This window comes from Pochonia chlamydosporia, chromosome 3, assembly GCF_001653235.2.
Source record: "Pochonia chlamydosporia 170 chromosome 3, whole genome shotgun sequence".
Lineage (NCBI taxonomy): Eukaryota > Fungi > Ascomycota > Sordariomycetes > Hypocreales > Clavicipitaceae > Pochonia > Pochonia chlamydosporia.
This window is the reverse complement of record NC_035792.1, coordinates 389,658-405,281: the sequence shown is the minus strand read 5'-3', so window position 1 is coordinate 405,281 and position 15,624 is coordinate 389,658. Positions and strand designations below refer to the sequence as shown.

General features: G+C 47.9%; 9 protein-coding genes across 9 annotated transcripts; 4 read left to right on the top strand and 5 right to left on the bottom strand.

Moving 5' to 3' along the window:
• Positions 1 to 153: 153 nt before the first annotated feature.
• VFPPC_04032 (delta(24(24(1)))-sterol reductase) lies at positions 154 to 1,721 on the top strand (the record flags this gene model as incomplete). Its single annotated transcript, XM_018283448.1, has 4 exons — positions 154 to 1,001; positions 1,053 to 1,463; positions 1,519 to 1,660; positions 1,710 to 1,721. The coding sequence occupies 4 exons, from the start codon at positions 154 to 156 to the stop codon at positions 1,719 to 1,721; spliced, it is 1,413 nt and encodes a 470-aa protein (XP_018144524.1).
• A 1,231-nt stretch (positions 1,722 to 2,952) lies between these two features.
• Positions 2,953 to 3,414, top strand: VFPPC_13560 (hypothetical protein; the record flags this gene model as incomplete). The annotated part of the gene is made up of 1 exon (XM_018291335.1): positions 2,953 to 3,414. The coding sequence occupies one exon, from the start codon at positions 2,953 to 2,955 to the stop codon at positions 3,412 to 3,414; it is 462 nt and encodes a 153-aa protein (XP_018144523.1).
• Positions 3,415 to 3,605: 191 nt separating this feature from the next.
• Positions 3,606 to 4,415, bottom strand: VFPPC_04031 (hypothetical protein; the record flags this gene model as incomplete). Its single annotated transcript, XM_018283447.1, has 2 exons — positions 3,606 to 4,284; positions 4,336 to 4,415. 2 exons carry the CDS (start codon positions 4,413 to 4,415, stop codon positions 3,606 to 3,608), a joined length of 759 nt encoding a protein of 252 aa, XP_018144522.1.
• A 1,679-nt stretch (positions 4,416 to 6,094) lies between these two features.
• On the bottom strand, positions 6,095 to 6,835 carry VFPPC_04030 (ACT domain-containing protein; the record flags this gene model as incomplete). Its single annotated transcript, XM_018283446.1, has 1 exon — positions 6,095 to 6,835. One exon carries the CDS (start codon positions 6,833 to 6,835, stop codon positions 6,095 to 6,097), a length of 741 nt encoding a protein of 246 aa, XP_018144521.1.
• A 31-nt stretch (positions 6,836 to 6,866) lies between these two features.
• Positions 6,867 to 7,460, bottom strand: VFPPC_15720 (triacylglycerol lipase; the record flags this gene model as incomplete). Its single annotated transcript, XM_018293473.1, has 1 exon — positions 6,867 to 7,460. One exon carries the CDS (start codon positions 7,458 to 7,460, stop codon positions 6,867 to 6,869), a length of 594 nt encoding a protein of 197 aa, XP_018144520.1.
• Positions 7,461 to 8,127: 667 nt separating this feature from the next.
• Positions 8,128 to 8,943, top strand: VFPPC_04029 (aminotransferase class IV domain-containing protein; the record flags this gene model as incomplete). Its single annotated transcript, XM_018283445.1, has 1 exon — positions 8,128 to 8,943. One exon carries the CDS (start codon positions 8,128 to 8,130, stop codon positions 8,941 to 8,943), a length of 816 nt encoding a protein of 271 aa, XP_018144519.1.
• Positions 8,944 to 9,831: 888 nt separating this feature from the next.
• On the top strand, positions 9,832 to 12,463 carry VFPPC_04028 (dynamin family protein; the record flags this gene model as incomplete). The annotated part of the gene is made up of 4 exons (XM_018283444.1): positions 9,832 to 11,661; positions 11,763 to 12,009; positions 12,063 to 12,190; positions 12,236 to 12,463. 4 exons carry the CDS (start codon positions 9,832 to 9,834, stop codon positions 12,461 to 12,463), a joined length of 2,433 nt encoding a protein of 810 aa, XP_018144518.1.
• Positions 12,464 to 12,703: 240 nt separating this feature from the next.
• On the bottom strand, positions 12,704 to 13,602 carry VFPPC_04027 (glutathione S-transferase; the record flags this gene model as incomplete). The annotated part of the gene is made up of 4 exons (XM_018283443.1): positions 12,704 to 13,271; positions 13,336 to 13,373; positions 13,428 to 13,474; positions 13,524 to 13,602. 4 exons carry the CDS (start codon positions 13,600 to 13,602, stop codon positions 12,704 to 12,706), a joined length of 732 nt encoding a protein of 243 aa, XP_018144517.1.
• Positions 13,603 to 14,208: 606 nt separating this feature from the next.
• Positions 14,209 to 15,125, bottom strand: VFPPC_13559 (hypothetical protein; the record flags this gene model as incomplete). The annotated part of the gene is made up of 2 exons (XM_018291334.1): positions 14,209 to 14,621; positions 14,684 to 15,125. The coding sequence occupies 2 exons, from the start codon at positions 15,123 to 15,125 to the stop codon at positions 14,209 to 14,211; spliced, it is 855 nt and encodes a 284-aa protein (XP_018144516.1).
• Between the last annotated feature and the right edge of the window lie 499 nt (positions 15,126 to 15,624).

Genomic DNA, 15,624 nt, shown 5'->3' with positions numbered 1-15,624 from the left:
CACAGATGGCTGAGTTGGGCGCTGGTTTTTGTCTCGGAATTATTTATACCCAACCATGTAGATAAACATTTCTGTGGCAGTCGATAAATTGATTCATTCTTTTTTTGTTTTTGGCATTCTTTCATTACCCCAAGCATATACGTCGTCATCACTATGGCTGTACGCGCCCGAACGAACGGCCAGTCCAGCAGCGCCGCGGCCACTGAGAAATCCGAAAAGGAGAATGCGGTCTTCAATGATGGCCACTCCGAAGAATTCGAATTTGGCGGCTCTCTTGGTGTCCTCGCCTTGATGATTGGGTTTCCTATCCTCATGTGGTACATGTGGATTGGAGCAATCTATTACAACGGCAAAATCCCATTGCCCAAGGACGGCGAGACTTTGACCGAATTCGCGCACCATCTAGTCAACTTGGTGTATGAAGGTGCTTATCCAACCGCCAAGGCCTGGGTAATCTACTGGGTATGGTTCGTTGTTGAGATGCTCATGTACTGCTTCATGCCTGGTGTGTCCTTGCAGGGCCGTCCATTGCCTCATGAAAACTTCAAACGCTTACCGTACTATTGCTCGGCCTACACCAGCTTCTACGCCACCCTGATCATTGTTGCCGCTCTGCATTTTACTAAGGTTTTCCCCCTGTACACCGTTGTGGACGAGTTTGGCTCAATCATGACGGTGGCAATTTTCTCTGGCTTCATCAACAGCTTCATTGTATATTTCCAAGCCATCATTCGCAACCGCACACATCGCCTTACCGGATACCCCATCTACGACTTCTTCATGGGCGCAGAGCTGAATCCCCGTATTGGTATTCTTGACTTCAAGATGTTTTATGAAGTTCGCATTCCGTGGTTCATCTTGTTCTTCATTTCATGTGGCACCGCGGCAAAGCAGTATGAGACGTATGGATATGTCTCCGCAGAGGTGCTGTTTTTGGTTATGGCTCATTACTTGTACGTGAATGCATGTGCCAAGGGAGAAGAGTTGATTACGTCTAGTTGGTAAGTTATTAGGGAGTGACGTCAAAGAGCGCCATTGCTAACCTAATTCAGGGACATGTACTTTGAGAAGCTCGGATTTATGCTCACATTCTGGAACATGGCGGGCGTCCCCTTCAGCTATTGCCACTGCGCAATTTACCTTGCCAACCACCACCCTTCCGAATATCGCTGGAATCGATACGCTCTAGTCGGGCTAGTCGTTGTCTACCTCTTCATGTACTGGATGTGGGATACATCCAATAGCCAGAAGAATGGATTCCGTCAGATGGAGCGCCAAGGCAAGCTCACCAAGCGCAACACGTTCCCCCAACTGCCGTGGCAGATTGTCAAGAACCCCCGTACTCTGGAGACGCAGGCTGGGGAGCGCATCTTGGTAGATGGATGGTTCGGTATCATCAGAAAGCCAAACTATGTACCCGACATGTTCTTTTCATTTTCATGGGGCTTGATCACGGGCTTCAAGTATGTTCTGCCGTGATAAGATGAAACAGTATGAGCTGGCTAACACTTCTTACAGGAGTCCATTCCCGTGGTTCTACTCGGTATTTTTCATGGTCATGATCATTCACCGTGCCATGAGAGACATTGAGCGTTGCCGTCGAAAGTATGGCGATGCTTGGACGCAGTATGAGAAGGAGGTCCCATACCTCTTTATCCCTGTAAGTGCCTCAATATTCGGGGTAGTTCTCATTTACTAACACTGGACAGTACATCATTTAAGTCGACCAACGGTACGTGGAAAGGGGAATTTGTGACTAGGAATCCCTCGGACTTTGTAAGATGCTTTTTTTTCAGCTGTAGTGAGATCTCAAGGATCATCTGCGCTACGTGGTGGACCCAATCGCCACGAAGGATTCGATCGACAGCTACGGATAGGCCGATGCACGTCACTGACGTAGAACTTCCTTCGACCAGCAAGCAGCATGATCAATTGTTAATAAAGTTGGGCTTAATGCATTTGTCGTTCAATAGTTGATGGAGCCTGGCGAAAACGTGGAAGAGAGGCATTCTATTCCCCATGTACCATCTTTGTAAGAAGTAATCATCTCCAAGCAGTTCACTTAGTTAGAAGAGAAGTATAGAGGATCCACAATATGCTAGCCGGATCAGAAAGCTTATACCAGACACACCTTTGCAGACTGATTCCTCCGATGGAATGTAGTTGGTAGGTTGATTTGTTAGCGTATACCAAACAGGTAAAATGGTGCGCGTTCTGGTGTTGGCTCTATTCCCACCACAAGTGCTAGTCGCATGTCTTGTTTGCATCTGTGAGGTGATTGCATCATGGGACGAAAGATTCGAAGGGCCAGTATTGGCTCAACTCTTAGAGAATCTCAATTGCAGTTATTCGTACGTGCCAGTAGAGACTTGACCTTCTCAATTCCACTGATATTTCCAGTCGGTTCCCAGCATCGTCCGGTGTGAACGGGTGAAGCAATGCCCAAGATGAAGCATGTTAACCTTGTAAACTGTCCAATGTAGTGAGTAGGCTGATGTCTTTACGAAGTCACAGCGCACCGACCGGACAGCTTCTGGATCTATTCCCATCCTTCCAGAACGATATGCACCGAACTAGGTGACATGCATACTCATCCTTTGCGATCGTCTCGGCACGCATCAGCTGTCTTACTCCCTTATGCCGATCTTGACGACATCCACAGCAGGCATCAAAATACCGGCCAATCATAGCACTTTACCTCAAAGTTGGACAAAAGTTTCTAAATCGGTATGTCGATGGTTTCTTCAACTGTTTAGTTTTGACTTTATCAGGATTCTAGTGAGGATTTTATAGTATTCACTGAGGAGAAGACGCACTGCTGCAGAAGTATAAAGTTCGTGGAATGTCTCCGTGCTTTCGACTTGAACTACTCAATAACTCATTCCAAGCAATTCAAGCATTATCAACTACTATCTAAAACTTCTATACGTCTTATCAAGAATACCCTCCACAATGAAATCCGCAGCTATTCTCTCCCTCCTCGCCGCCACCGCAATTGCCTCCCCAACACTCCACGGCCGCACTCCCAGCGACAAATCTGGCAAAGAGAAAATCGCATATGACTGCGAAGACCTCACCATCCCTAACCCCGGCGGAGCAGAGGGCCAAGGCGAAGGCGGCAGCGGAATCTTCACCCAATCACTCAGCTTCATCGACAAAGACGGCAAGAATCACGGCGCTAAATGCGAGAAGAGCGATGGTGTATGCGTGAAATGCACATTGTCGGATGGTCTGCCGTCCAAGATTGAGGTGAATGCCTGTCATTTCCCGGTTGCGGGGACATGTAACATCGACTTTGAGTATAAGGGGTATCATTATGATACGTCGAAGAAGCAGCCGAAGTGTGGGCATGAGGGTGGTGGGTTTCAGGCTTTTTCGAGCAGTCAGACTGCTATTTGTTACTTTGACGTTTAGACACAGTATGAAGTGGCAGTGTTAGGAAAATCGAACAGGTGGTGTTAAGGTTGGAAATTGATGTACAGCATGATGTAAGAGTACCTCTACAGATAACGATGTATATTCGCGTAACCATAAAACAGTATTACATTCTATTAAACTCTATAAAAGAAGCATTGCAAAGTCGTCTGTCAAGATCTGCCTGTTGATCAACTAGTACGCCAGGCAGTCGACTGGCGTGGTATTCCAACCGTGATATCAACCGCCTTGATGATCTCCTTGTACCAATTGTCCTCGTCCACATCCACACCAATAAACCGAACTTGGCTCTTGGACGTCTTGCCTGTGATGGGCCCTGTCACACTCGCTTTTGACTCCCCGCGACTGATATAGCTCGACCCTTTCTGTTTGGCTATTACCGCCCCATCTTCGCCCAGAACCTCATACTGCACTGTACCGAGGTCAATCTCAAACGGGGATGAATTAACCATGAGCATCGTGTTCTTGTATCCACCATCTTCAGGCTCCGTTTGTATGACATTCACCTTCAGGCTCTTTAGTCCTTTGAGAGGTATGTCTTTGGCGTAGACAATGCTCGCAGTTCGACCCAGTGCCTTAATAGTGCAATGTCCATTGTCAAGGCGGAGGACTAATTCATCATCCTGCATAATAGACGTTACAAATGCCTTGAAAGCATTCATGTCTAGAATCTGGACGACTTGGTCGGCAATAATAATATCAGCTCCCGTACGGCCAATCTTGGCAGGTGGAATGTCGAGACGTCCAAACACGCCGCCTGGTCCGACCATGTCGACTGTCATTTCGGACATGTGAGCCGTGGTTATTCCAATTTTGGTGAGTTTGGACTTTATAGACATGAGAAAAGTGCTACACATGGTTAGTTATCGTCTTGGCGCATGTAATTTTTGGGGTGCTCACTCTTTCGTTGCCTTTGTGATTTTGATATGCTCCACCTCCAACTTCGACTGTTTCAAAATAGCTTGAGTAATGGCGTTCATTTTGGCTGACTTTGTCGATTTAGTTTTTGATATGCGAAACAAGATACAGATCGAGAGCCTAGCTGGCCTTTTTATAAAAGAGCTCTGACGATAGTTGCATTGTCAATTGCGCTCGAGACGGAATCGGAGGCAGTTCTTGGTCACCATCAGATGTTTACTGCGTAGACAACCGCGCATGTTGCTACGTACATTGCTACGTAAGCCTGACCTCTACCTACAATATTTTATTTAGAAATGCTGAAGTAATGGCTAGAAACCTGGGAATTCGATACATTTTTGTTGGGAGCGCTGATCACTCAGTCCCTTACATGTGCAATACAGGGGTCTTTGCCCTACGGCTGGGCACATGGGCAGTTTGACAATGTCATGGTCATATCTACGTCAGACACTGTGGCAACGAGTATTCGATGCCTAGTCCTCGAAGGAAGTTTCAGAACGCACAGCTTTCACATGTCATCCAAGGTTATGTCAGTTCAATTGTGTAGCGTGATCGCAGTGTTCATAGGTTCCACTCCTGTTATGACTGGCGTCATTGGCGAGATTTTTGCCAACACCTCAGCTGTCAACAAACAGGTTAATAATGTAGCAGAAGTTAATAGGAATAGAACAATAGTTTCCACTAGATAGCAGATGAGACAATTTTGCACTTCATTGGGTTGCGGTAGTGTTGTACGGCTTGGAAACAACTTGTGTCTTGATAGAGCAGAGTAGACAATTCACATGAAAGGGTATTCAAGTGGTACTACTATTCTGTTTACTGTAAAAGCACCCTGCATAAAATCTCCGGTCAAAACACTGACAGAGCAAATCAGCCCACCACGCAATCCCGATGTGAGTGCCATGAACCAATGCTACCACAAGTTTTCAAAATCTCATTTTCGATTACGAAAGTTAGTACGTCAGCAAGGCGTGTTTTCTTCTTTGTGTATACTCTCTAGTGACTCAGAGACACATCTGCCTTGTCACTGTGGTTGACAACGGCAGTCCGGACCAACTACCGATGCATGAAGTCCGGTTCAACAAAACCCCTGCGCAGACCGCAACTTGACCCTATTTGGTTCGCAAAATTACCTGGTAAGGAATTGACGGACGACTAAAGCTGCGCTGGTAAATGGCAGCTGGTGAGCCTCGGCAGTTCTTGTGTCGTTGATCAACGCTGTAACACGCAACCAAAATGTCGGGTTACATACCCTTCGCTCTGCATTGCTCAGTTTGGTCTGACGTTAAAGAGAAAGCACAATTTTATGTCCCATATACTTACTGTAACGTCGTCTAACAAACGGGCGTCGCATGTCTCTCCGCTCAGCACTTCTGCAAGAGTCTAACAAATCCTTGATGCCTCTTCCGTACAATAGACTTTGCTGAACTCTGGCACAGCGGGCATGCAATAATGATACCGAAAGAATGAGCATAACTTCATTTTCTAATATACGACGTTAAGTAACAACGAAAAACCGGCCCCAAGTAAGACTATCAGTTGCACAACGGCACATTAGCGCTCATGTGTGGTAGTGGTCCGCAACCCGTCAGGTTAGAATGAACAGTTCATCTTCACAGAGGCGCTTATTGCGAATACACCTGACGAAAAGGTTCTACTGGAGGCTACTTTTCTTCAATCATTTGCTTTGTCACAGCTAACTTGATGAACAGACACGGTCGCTGCTCAATCCACAACAACCCTACAAGCCAGCTTCCCTCTTCTTCTCCTCCGCCAACTCGGCCAGCGTCTCAATCGCCTCGTGTTCCCTCCCAAGCGGAACAAACAAATGGTCATGATAGAATCCACTAACTGGATTAACACCCATTTCCTTGGTCGCTAACCTCGTCGCAATAACCGCCATGAACCCCACCGCCTCCAAACTCGAAGTAACATTGAGAGTAATCATCTTACACGGGAAGAAGTACTCCAGATTATGTAGCTTGGCGCAATAGAGGCTTGTGATGACTGTAATACCTTCTGATTCGCGAAAGAAGAGTTGGACCTCCGACATTGGCGGCGCGTGTGCTTCGTCTTTGAGCGTCGCGAAGACAAATGTCGTGGGGTGGAGAATTGTGGTCAGGGTCGCAAGCAACTTTGAGAGAGACTTCTCGCCTGGATCCTGCATTGGAGCTGACATTTTGATATCTTGATGGCTCTCTCCTTTCACTTTGGAGTTGATGTTGCTGGGCAAGTTTCTGGAATGACGGGAGTTGGATGAGTGTGAAATTGCGATTCGACCATTCCGAGATAAGGTTCTTAGTTCAAGCGATGGGGTAAACGGCTCCTCTTCGGCTCCGATGTCTACAAACTCCTGAAAGTCTGAAAGGATGCCTATGAAAGAGAGCACCCCGTGTGGTATAGCAAAGGTCAAGGTCCATACTGGTTGAATTACTGCGGCGAGAGCGTCAACACATGTATCCCACTTCCGGCTGCTTCTCATATTGACAGATTACACTTGGCCCAGTGCCTGATTACAGGAGTCCGCACATGGCAAGGACGACCGCATTCGACCCTTCCTCTGCATTTACGTCACCGACATAGCCCAGCTTTCCTTCGCCGATATTGGCCAATGCCACGGCAGTTACTCCAACCACTTTTGCGCTTGTTGGAGCAAAGACCAAAGACTCAACCACCGAGTCATTGTCGGTATTGTACCACATATCCTCTGGTGCGACGTTCTTCACAAACACGGCCTTCTGGCTGTACTTTTGTGGTAGCTTCTGGGCGTTGGCCACACCAACCGCAGATTGGTTCAATGCCAACGTCGTCCTGTGGTAAGATCCAGCTCCCCACGGCAGACCTGCTCGAGAGAAAAATGGCTCTACGTTGTTCAGCCGTGCGAAGGAGGGGAAGTGGCCCATGACGATTGCTGTGCCTCCGCCGCGGACATATGCGAGAACCGATTCCCAAACAGAAATACTAGCCCCGAGAGTCAAGGCTTCGTCTGTAATTAGTACGGCCAAAGGCTCTGGTCGCTGTGACAAAAGCGTAATTGCTGACGTGGAGTTTTCAGCCCGCTGAAGCTCAGCTTTTGACCTGAGGGCCGCCAGAAGAGTGGCGTACATCTCGTCAAAGAATGGTTGTTTGCGCAAAGAGATGGCAAGAACTCGGGCTGGTTGCGACGTCGTGGTTATAATGGTAATGCTGTAGGTTTGGTCTCTCGGCAAGCTACGATACGGCGGATATTTGCTTGCAATTGTTGCGGTAGCGAAGGTCAAGTTCGGCCAGATTGGCTGCTGACCCCAACATTGAAAGGAAGGATTCGAAATCGATGGGGAGAAGAGAAAATGGAACGAGGTCTGGTCAAATGCATCACCTGATTTGACATTTTTCGGCAAGAGGGCGGTATGGGAGCACGGTGCCAATAGATGTTCTCAGGGTTAGGGCAGGCACGACCCGATTGAGCGACTGTTACATACATGTCTGGTATTTAATAGGTCAAAGCAGTGCAGGAGGGCTTGACGAGATTTATTCGGTTTGGTGGCTGAACCATTAAATGTTGACCAGGTGGAAAACCAAGAACTAGTCGTATATATAGATAGAATACGACACTCATTACGGTGCAAACAAGTGGTGTGATTAATAATTCAGTGCGGAGCTCCCCAATCCCGCCAAGGACCAAACCGGCTATAAAACACGCTTCCCTCAATAGTAAACCCATTTTCTTGTCAGAGAATATCCAAATTGAAACGTATTATATCTCAGTATACCACAGGACAAAAAGGCTATACCATGAGTGCAAATCTCCCATCCGACTTTTTCATATTTACTTCTATTCGCTTTGAGCCAAATCTCACAGAGGACGATGTAAACCTCCCATACTACCTCTTACCGTTTCACTTGCTCCGTCTTCGCGACGCCGCTGCAGAATTCCAGCTTGTCCATGTTCAACAGCTACTACAAGACGACGAAGCTGGTATTCAACTCCTCAAAACTGCCGTGGATGACGCCGTTACAGATCGCACACAGTCATGGCGTGTGAATGTCAAAATACACCCCGACTGCAAAATATCTACCATGACAACACAGTTGAAACCGTTATCGCACGAAATTGTCAAGTTACCCAGTGGACGGACTGCGGACGACCTCGTCCAATTTCTTCAGGGTGAACGCGAGGCTCGCAATCTCCCCATTTGGGATGTCCTGGTCGACACCGTTGCAACGCCAAGATCAAGGTTTACGGGTCACAAGACCTCCGTTAGAGGCATGTATAATGAGGCTAGAGACAGGGCCGGGCTTGTGTCTTACGAGGAACCCAGGGAGACGCTGCTCTGGAACGAGGAAGGCCAAGTGACGGAGGGAAGCATCACGACTGTGTATGTCTGGCGAGGGAGGAATGGTACTGAAAATGGTTATCTGGCTACTCCGCCACTGAGTACAGGATGTAACGCCAGTTCAACGAGGCGCTATGCTCTAAGTAAAGGGCTATGTGTTGAAGAAGCAGTCGATGTGTCCGAGTTAGCTGAGGGAGAAGAGGTGTGGCTTAGCCATGCCAGTGACGGCTTCTTCCCAGGCAAAATTCGAAGGTCAAGGGTGAGCAAAGAATGACGGGTATTAACATCAATAGGCATTCTTGAATAACATTTGAGATCTCTGCTTAAACTCTGTCTGCGCTATCAACATCTACCGAGTCTCATCGTCCTGCTACCTTGGTCCACTGCATATCAAGTCTAAAGGGTACAGTCTCTTTCCTTAAGACAAATTTGTCGCTCGTTAAACAAGACTGCGTGACACTATATTTTACCTGTCCCCAGACTTTTACACCTAAGAGCGTGCAGCTATACCTGGCAACGCTAATACATACAATGAGCTCTGTTGGTAGGGAAACCCTCCATGAGGCGATTTGTCTATCGGAATGAGATGCGTTATAGGCGCTCCACCGAGGGACCATCTCACTATTTGTTTACGCTCGAGTGGGCGTTTCTGTTGAGGAAGGGCCAGTGATTTGATGCGCACATTCACAGCTTCCTTCGGTGGACACATTCACTGGTTCCTGACCTCACCTTATAAGCCCGGAACCATTCCTCTGCAGCGTTTTCAGCTTTTCTCTTGATCACAACACAACAAGATTTCCCCCGTTTTCTCTCTTCACACCTTCCTTGGCGGTCATAATTCACCAAGTGATCACGTTTGGCTCACTGCATATCAGCTTCGCAGGAGCAAGGCGTTTATTGGTTGCCTTGTATGTCAAGGGCCTGTTGCCACATATTCTCTGAGTTGGGCAGCAAGATTTGCAACCATCAGCGGTTTTGTTTCATGCACAAGCACCAGATGAGAAGCGCCAAGGTCGAATAACTGGGCTGGCTGGGACTCAAGCCTGGTTCAATCCGACAGTGAGGCTGACGGTATCTATCAACCCGCAATACTTGAGAAAACACATTCACTGACAATTTCAGTTCCAGACTGTCCCCGCTGAGCCACCAAATCTTGACAAAAATGGGCTTCGTGGAGCTTCAATCCAAAGATCATCGCGATCTGTTGGACATCATTGACAACCTTCGCTCTATTGGCATCAGCAGCTATGTCGATCTTCCGGAAATCATCGTGTGCGGAGACCAATCCGCAGGCAAAAGTTCTGTTCTCGAAGCCATCTCTGGTATGTCATTTCCAACGAAAGATAACCTTTGTACCCGATTTGCGACAGAACTGGTTCTGCGCCGACAGGATACAGTTGCCGTCAAGGTGTCCATCAATCCCGGCCCGGATCGATCTGCCGACGAAAAAGACCGATTGAGCAGCTTTGCTGCAGAAATGGACCTCGACTCACCCGACATTGGAAGCGTTGTTGAAACGGCCAAAGATGCAATGGGTTTGTCTGATACAAAGGTATTTAGCACCGACATCTTGCGTGTCGAGCTTTGCGGACCAACACAACCACACCTCACCATGGTTGATCTGCCTGGCCTATTTCGGGCTGGAAATCGGGACCAGTCAGTGAAAGATGCCAAAATTGTCAGCAAGATGGTTCGGGGCTATGTGAAAAGGCCGCGAAGTATAATTCTAGCCGTTGTCTCAGCGAAGAGCGATTTTGCATTGCAAGAAATCACGGAACTAGCTCGTGAACTCGACCCTGACGGAATCCGCACGCTTGGCCTGATAACTAAGCCAGATGCTCTCGATGCGGGTTCCGATAGCGAGGCAGCGTATGTACGGCTCGCGAAAAACAAGGACGTGGCTTTCCGTCTTGGCTGGCATGTCCTCAAGAACAGGGATTACAAAATGCGCGATGCATCATCATCAGAGCGAGATGAGGCTGAGGCGAAATTCTTTTCTCAGGGAGTTTGGGCAACTCTGGATCCTAATCATCTTGGTGTTGAGTCGCTGAAACCCAGGCTAAGCAACGTTCTCAAAGATCAAATCTTGCACCAGCTTCCAAGCCTTCTTGAAGATGTTGATTATGAAGTTGAAGCTTGCAGGGCAAGATTAGAACGACTGGGAACTCCGCGCAGCTCGCTGTTGGAGCAACGCAGATACCTTATGCAAGTCAGCCGAGAGTTCACCACCCTTATGAAAGCCGCTGTGGATGGTGAATACGGCAACAGGTTCTTCGGCAGCGCCAAGTCTGAAGATGGGTACAAGAAACGCCTAAGAGCTCGCATCCAAAACTCTCTCTCTGATTTTGAGAGAGATATGAGACTGAATGGACAAAGCCAGCGTATCGTTGATGACTCCAACGGCGAAAGAGTTGCCCTCTCTGGAAACAGTACTGTGCGGCGATCGGAATACCTCGGCGAGGTCATCGATCTCATGAAACGGAGTAGAGCTCGCGAACTTCCCGGGACGTTTAATCCTCTGATCGTCAGCGAGCTTTTCGCCGCACAATGCCAGCCTTGGCAGACTATCGCAAAGGATGCGGAAGAAGAAATCTTGGGGATAGTTTATGAGGTTGCCCAGTCTGTCGTTGACTATGTGGCCGTCGATGAAACCACCAGGGGAATATTCTATCTCATCAGCAAGGGCATTGACGCACTGAAGAGCGATCTCGGCGTCAAGTGCAAAGAGCTTCTGAAACCACATATGGAGGGTCATCCCATCACCTACAACCACTACTTGACCGACACGGTGCAGAAAAGGCAGTCTGAAAGAAGACGCCACACCTTGGAGAAGCAGTTCAAGGAACTTGTGGGGCCCCATAACTTCGAGAACGAAATACAGATAGGTATCTTTCCGTCGAGTTTCTTCCAATCGCTTGAGAGCCACACCGAGGTTGATATGGAACGATTTGCTGGCGAGTTGGCAATCGACTACACACTTGCGTATTACCAGGTAAGTCAAGTCAACCAGCCATAATGTTAACAGGGCTACTATTATGTAACCAATATCCACTAGAAGACGAAATTTGAGAACGAGTGCTGACTATTTCGTAGGTGGCTCTCAAGAAATTCATCGATGACGTCGCAGTACTTGCAGTCGAGCAATGTCTCGTATTACATCTTCCCGATTTATTCCATTCCGAAGTAATTTTGGATCTGAAAGACGAAGAGGTATCTCAGTTAGTGGGAGAAAGTGAAGCAACTTCCACGGAGCGAGCCAGGTGCCGGGAAAAGCTCGTCGTTCTGGAGGCTGGTAAAAGTGAACTTAGGCGCCTGGACACTCATCGGTCTCTGAACATTGGTAAATTACCTCTTTTCCATATAGGACTTTTCAGTGATGCTAATGCTATCTAGTTTCTCAATCGGCACAATCGGACACCCGAAGTGACAGTTACGAAGCTAGCTCTAGACCATCGAGTGAGGAACGTCTGTCCCCCGCCAGATCTTCTCGTTCATCCATTCGTGTCTTTGAGCCTGAGTTAGTTAGACCAGTGGAAGCTGTCAAAAATGAGGGATGGATTGCTTAGGATGCTCCGTCTCCCGCTGCTGCTAAGGTGACGTCCCCGGACGCAGACACGACGCCAGCCGCCAAGGATGAGGATGTTCATTGTTTCAATGTCCCTGAGGAAGTGTTCTCAGGCTTCAACGCCTTGTCAGCTGAGAAGGATGAAAATGACGCCTGGGGATCCCGGGGCACGAAGAGCAAGAAGAAAAAGAGGGAGGCCAGGGCGTCAATATGGAACTGGAATGTCTAGCGATGTATGCTGACTGGCATATTTGCTACCTCACGACAGTAACGCCGTTGGCATGGGGTTATGCACAGTCATAGTATTGTGTCATTCTATTGCTGATCTAACCCTAAGTATATGAAGGGTGTTCCCTCCTATTTGTCGCTTTAAGATGCTTAGCTCAAACCGCATTTATAATGTGGTTGTTAACCATTCCACAATTCTGATGTGACTTTACCCACGCTGGGGTCAAACGGTCCATACTGTTCAATGGTCGTGGCGCTTCAACCATGGCTGACAAGCTTCCACGAGCTTAATGTGAATGCTCTCATCTCCAGTTCTCTTTAAAACCTCCTGGTAAACTGTCTCATCTACCCTCTTAAAGAAAACCAATGCAGAAACCCAAACAAAGTCAGCATACGACACCGTCTTACCCATAAAGAAGGGCCCATCGCTATTCTCCCTCAAAAGAGCGGTTACTTGTTGGAGGTGCGGCTCCGCGCTAGAATATGCAGTTTCCCCTCCGTGATTCTTTTCAAAGTCCTGAACGGACATGCCGATCCTTTCGGCGCGAGTTGTGTACCAGTAGTCGATGCTGACTTCGTTGAGTAAATTGACTGGGACGCGGGCGTAGCAAATCGCACGCATGTATTGAAAGACGTTGGGGAGAAGGTCTTCTAATTTGGCGAGGTACGGAGATTCAAGATGCATAGAGGGCTCGGGGTGTGACTTCTCAATGTGATCGACGATTTTGCGGGAGTCCATGATCCAGGTGTTGTCTGGGAGCTTGACGGTGGGAATGGTGTATGGAGTGCCGGTTTCATTGGGAGGGAGGCTGGATTGGATATTGCATGAGATGCCATGCAAGATTGGTAAGGAGAGGAATAATTTGGACTTACTGAGGCTGGAACTTGGGTTTGATGTCTGGGTACTCAGTCTGCAGTCCATCAGCATCAACCTCAGGTCAAATTCAGTCTGGTGTTAAACGCACCCATTCTGTTCTGTAGTCGATGCCTTTGAAGTTGAAGAGCATTCGAGCTGCATTGATCGTCAGCAGGGACACTGAATTGTGTGAGTAATTGCGTACTTTTCCATGGATTCAGCGACCAGGTTGAGCATGGCTCCTTGCTGGGCAGGTCAAACAACGTAATTTGTCCGGCCGACATGTTGAGATCTGTGTGACTATTTAGGTTAAGTTCTATTAAGAGAATTATAAGAGACAGCCGTGTGCTTGAAGATGTGAAGGCTAGCTATGAGTGATCTGAAGTAAGTCGTGGCCTGTTTGAACATGAGAGATCTGGTCTCTAAATGTCTCTATTCTGTAGATATCTTACGGATTGGAACTAGCTAACTATTGGCTTGCTTTCTGCCTTACTGCTCCAGATCCCCGCAGCTGCTTACCAATTGACTTCTTGTGATGGTGGATTGCGCCCTATGATTACAAGGTTGGATTAAACCTCGACTTAATTGCTCAAATCGTAGAGTTATATGAGGGTTTTAATTCATCTCAGTAAATGTATTATAATTCAATTGACTAACCGTTAAAATGATCCAGTCGTTCGTGGTCGGCGGTGCTGTCAACCGCCCTCCGATGTAAGACGTCATAATGTTACTCCGAATGCATTGGGTACTTTTTGCAAGCTATCACCGAATCTAGTCTCCGGGCTTCAACCAACATTGGCAACAGCCGAACCCAGCAATCGCTATGGAAATGCGTACTGACCCCCAGAAAGAAATATATCACCAGCAGTCCACCAACCTCGACCCCGTATCTATGACTCCGAGTCCAGTCCCAAAGGCACCAAACCCAGCGCAACATCATCTCGTCCCATAAACCCCAATAGACTCGTGTCCGGTCCCAGCGAAACACCCCCTTTACTCCAATTGTGAATGAGAGTTCGCGCGTGCCAAACTGCCAAATGCTTATTATATCGATGCACTTTGGCGACGAGCCTCGCCTTCAGCGACTGTCGCAGCGAGTCCCTCCAGTTTGATCGCGCCCACCGTATATCATTCCTCCCCAGAGGACAAAAGGCTTCCGGTTGTCCAGTGAAGGGATCAGTCATTGTGAATTCCATTTTGAACATGGCAGGGTTACTGCTAAACGACACAGCGGCGGTAACAACAGCGTTGCAAGTGTCGTTTGCTTTACACGCCTCTAAATCGTGATGGTGTTCTGGTATGGCTGCATTATCGTTAGTATATATCCTGCTTCGTAGTAGATCATAAATACGGCCCAAAACATACCGCATACTGTCCCAGCGACAACGTCAGCTTCCACCAAAAACTCCAACTCAGGCTTCACGAGCCCACTTTCCTTGTCGCTAGTCCAGTCATTAAAAACTGCATCCAAGAACCCATCTATGCTTCCACGTGTAGTCAGCAGCGTAGATGGAGTTTCTGTCGCTGTTCCGCAAGCATGAAGAATGTCAAAAAGCTTCTTGAGCTGCACCTCTATCAGCTGGTTTGCGCTCGAAATTACCCTTGGCATGCCTGGGTGCTCGTCACCAGACCCGAGGGCGTCGAAGAATCGTTGACGAGCCTGTTTTGCGTCTTCTGGTGCAATGAGTGCAAGCGATGAGAGGTATATTGGGGATTCGGATCGTCGATTTCGTTTGATGGATCGCGGCTGGGACTGCTGTGTTGATCGGGCAGAGCTGCCGGCTCTGGAAGCGGTTCCACGGGTCATTGCATGCGTAAACGGGATGCGGTTTGTCGGGAAGGATACGTTGCTCAAGGGCGTTTATCTCTCGGTTGTTGAAATGGAGTGAGTCTCGTTGAGGGCCGTTGAGGGTTGTTGACGGCCAGTTGTTGACGGTGGCACATCGTGGGCAGCACTACGTTTTTTCAGAGATGCAAAGCTGTCAAATGGATTCAATTAGAGAGATGAAGATGCAGTTTGTAGTGGTTATGTAACTCGGTGTGCATTGTTCTCCGGGTCAATAGAAGAGGTGCACAACAGTTGTTACATTGGTCTGTTTGGACTGTCACCTCGCGTTCACCTTGTGGTCAAACGATATCCGCTAAGACTGAAACTTATTGAGACTGGTGAGTATATCCAAGCACCTGCTAAAGTCTCTCCTCGCGTAGCCACGCTCATATTCACCTTTACTTTGATACGTCTTGGACAAACATTACTCCATATGAGTCAATCCATTTGCAAACTGGAAAACATGGTTTGTATGGTA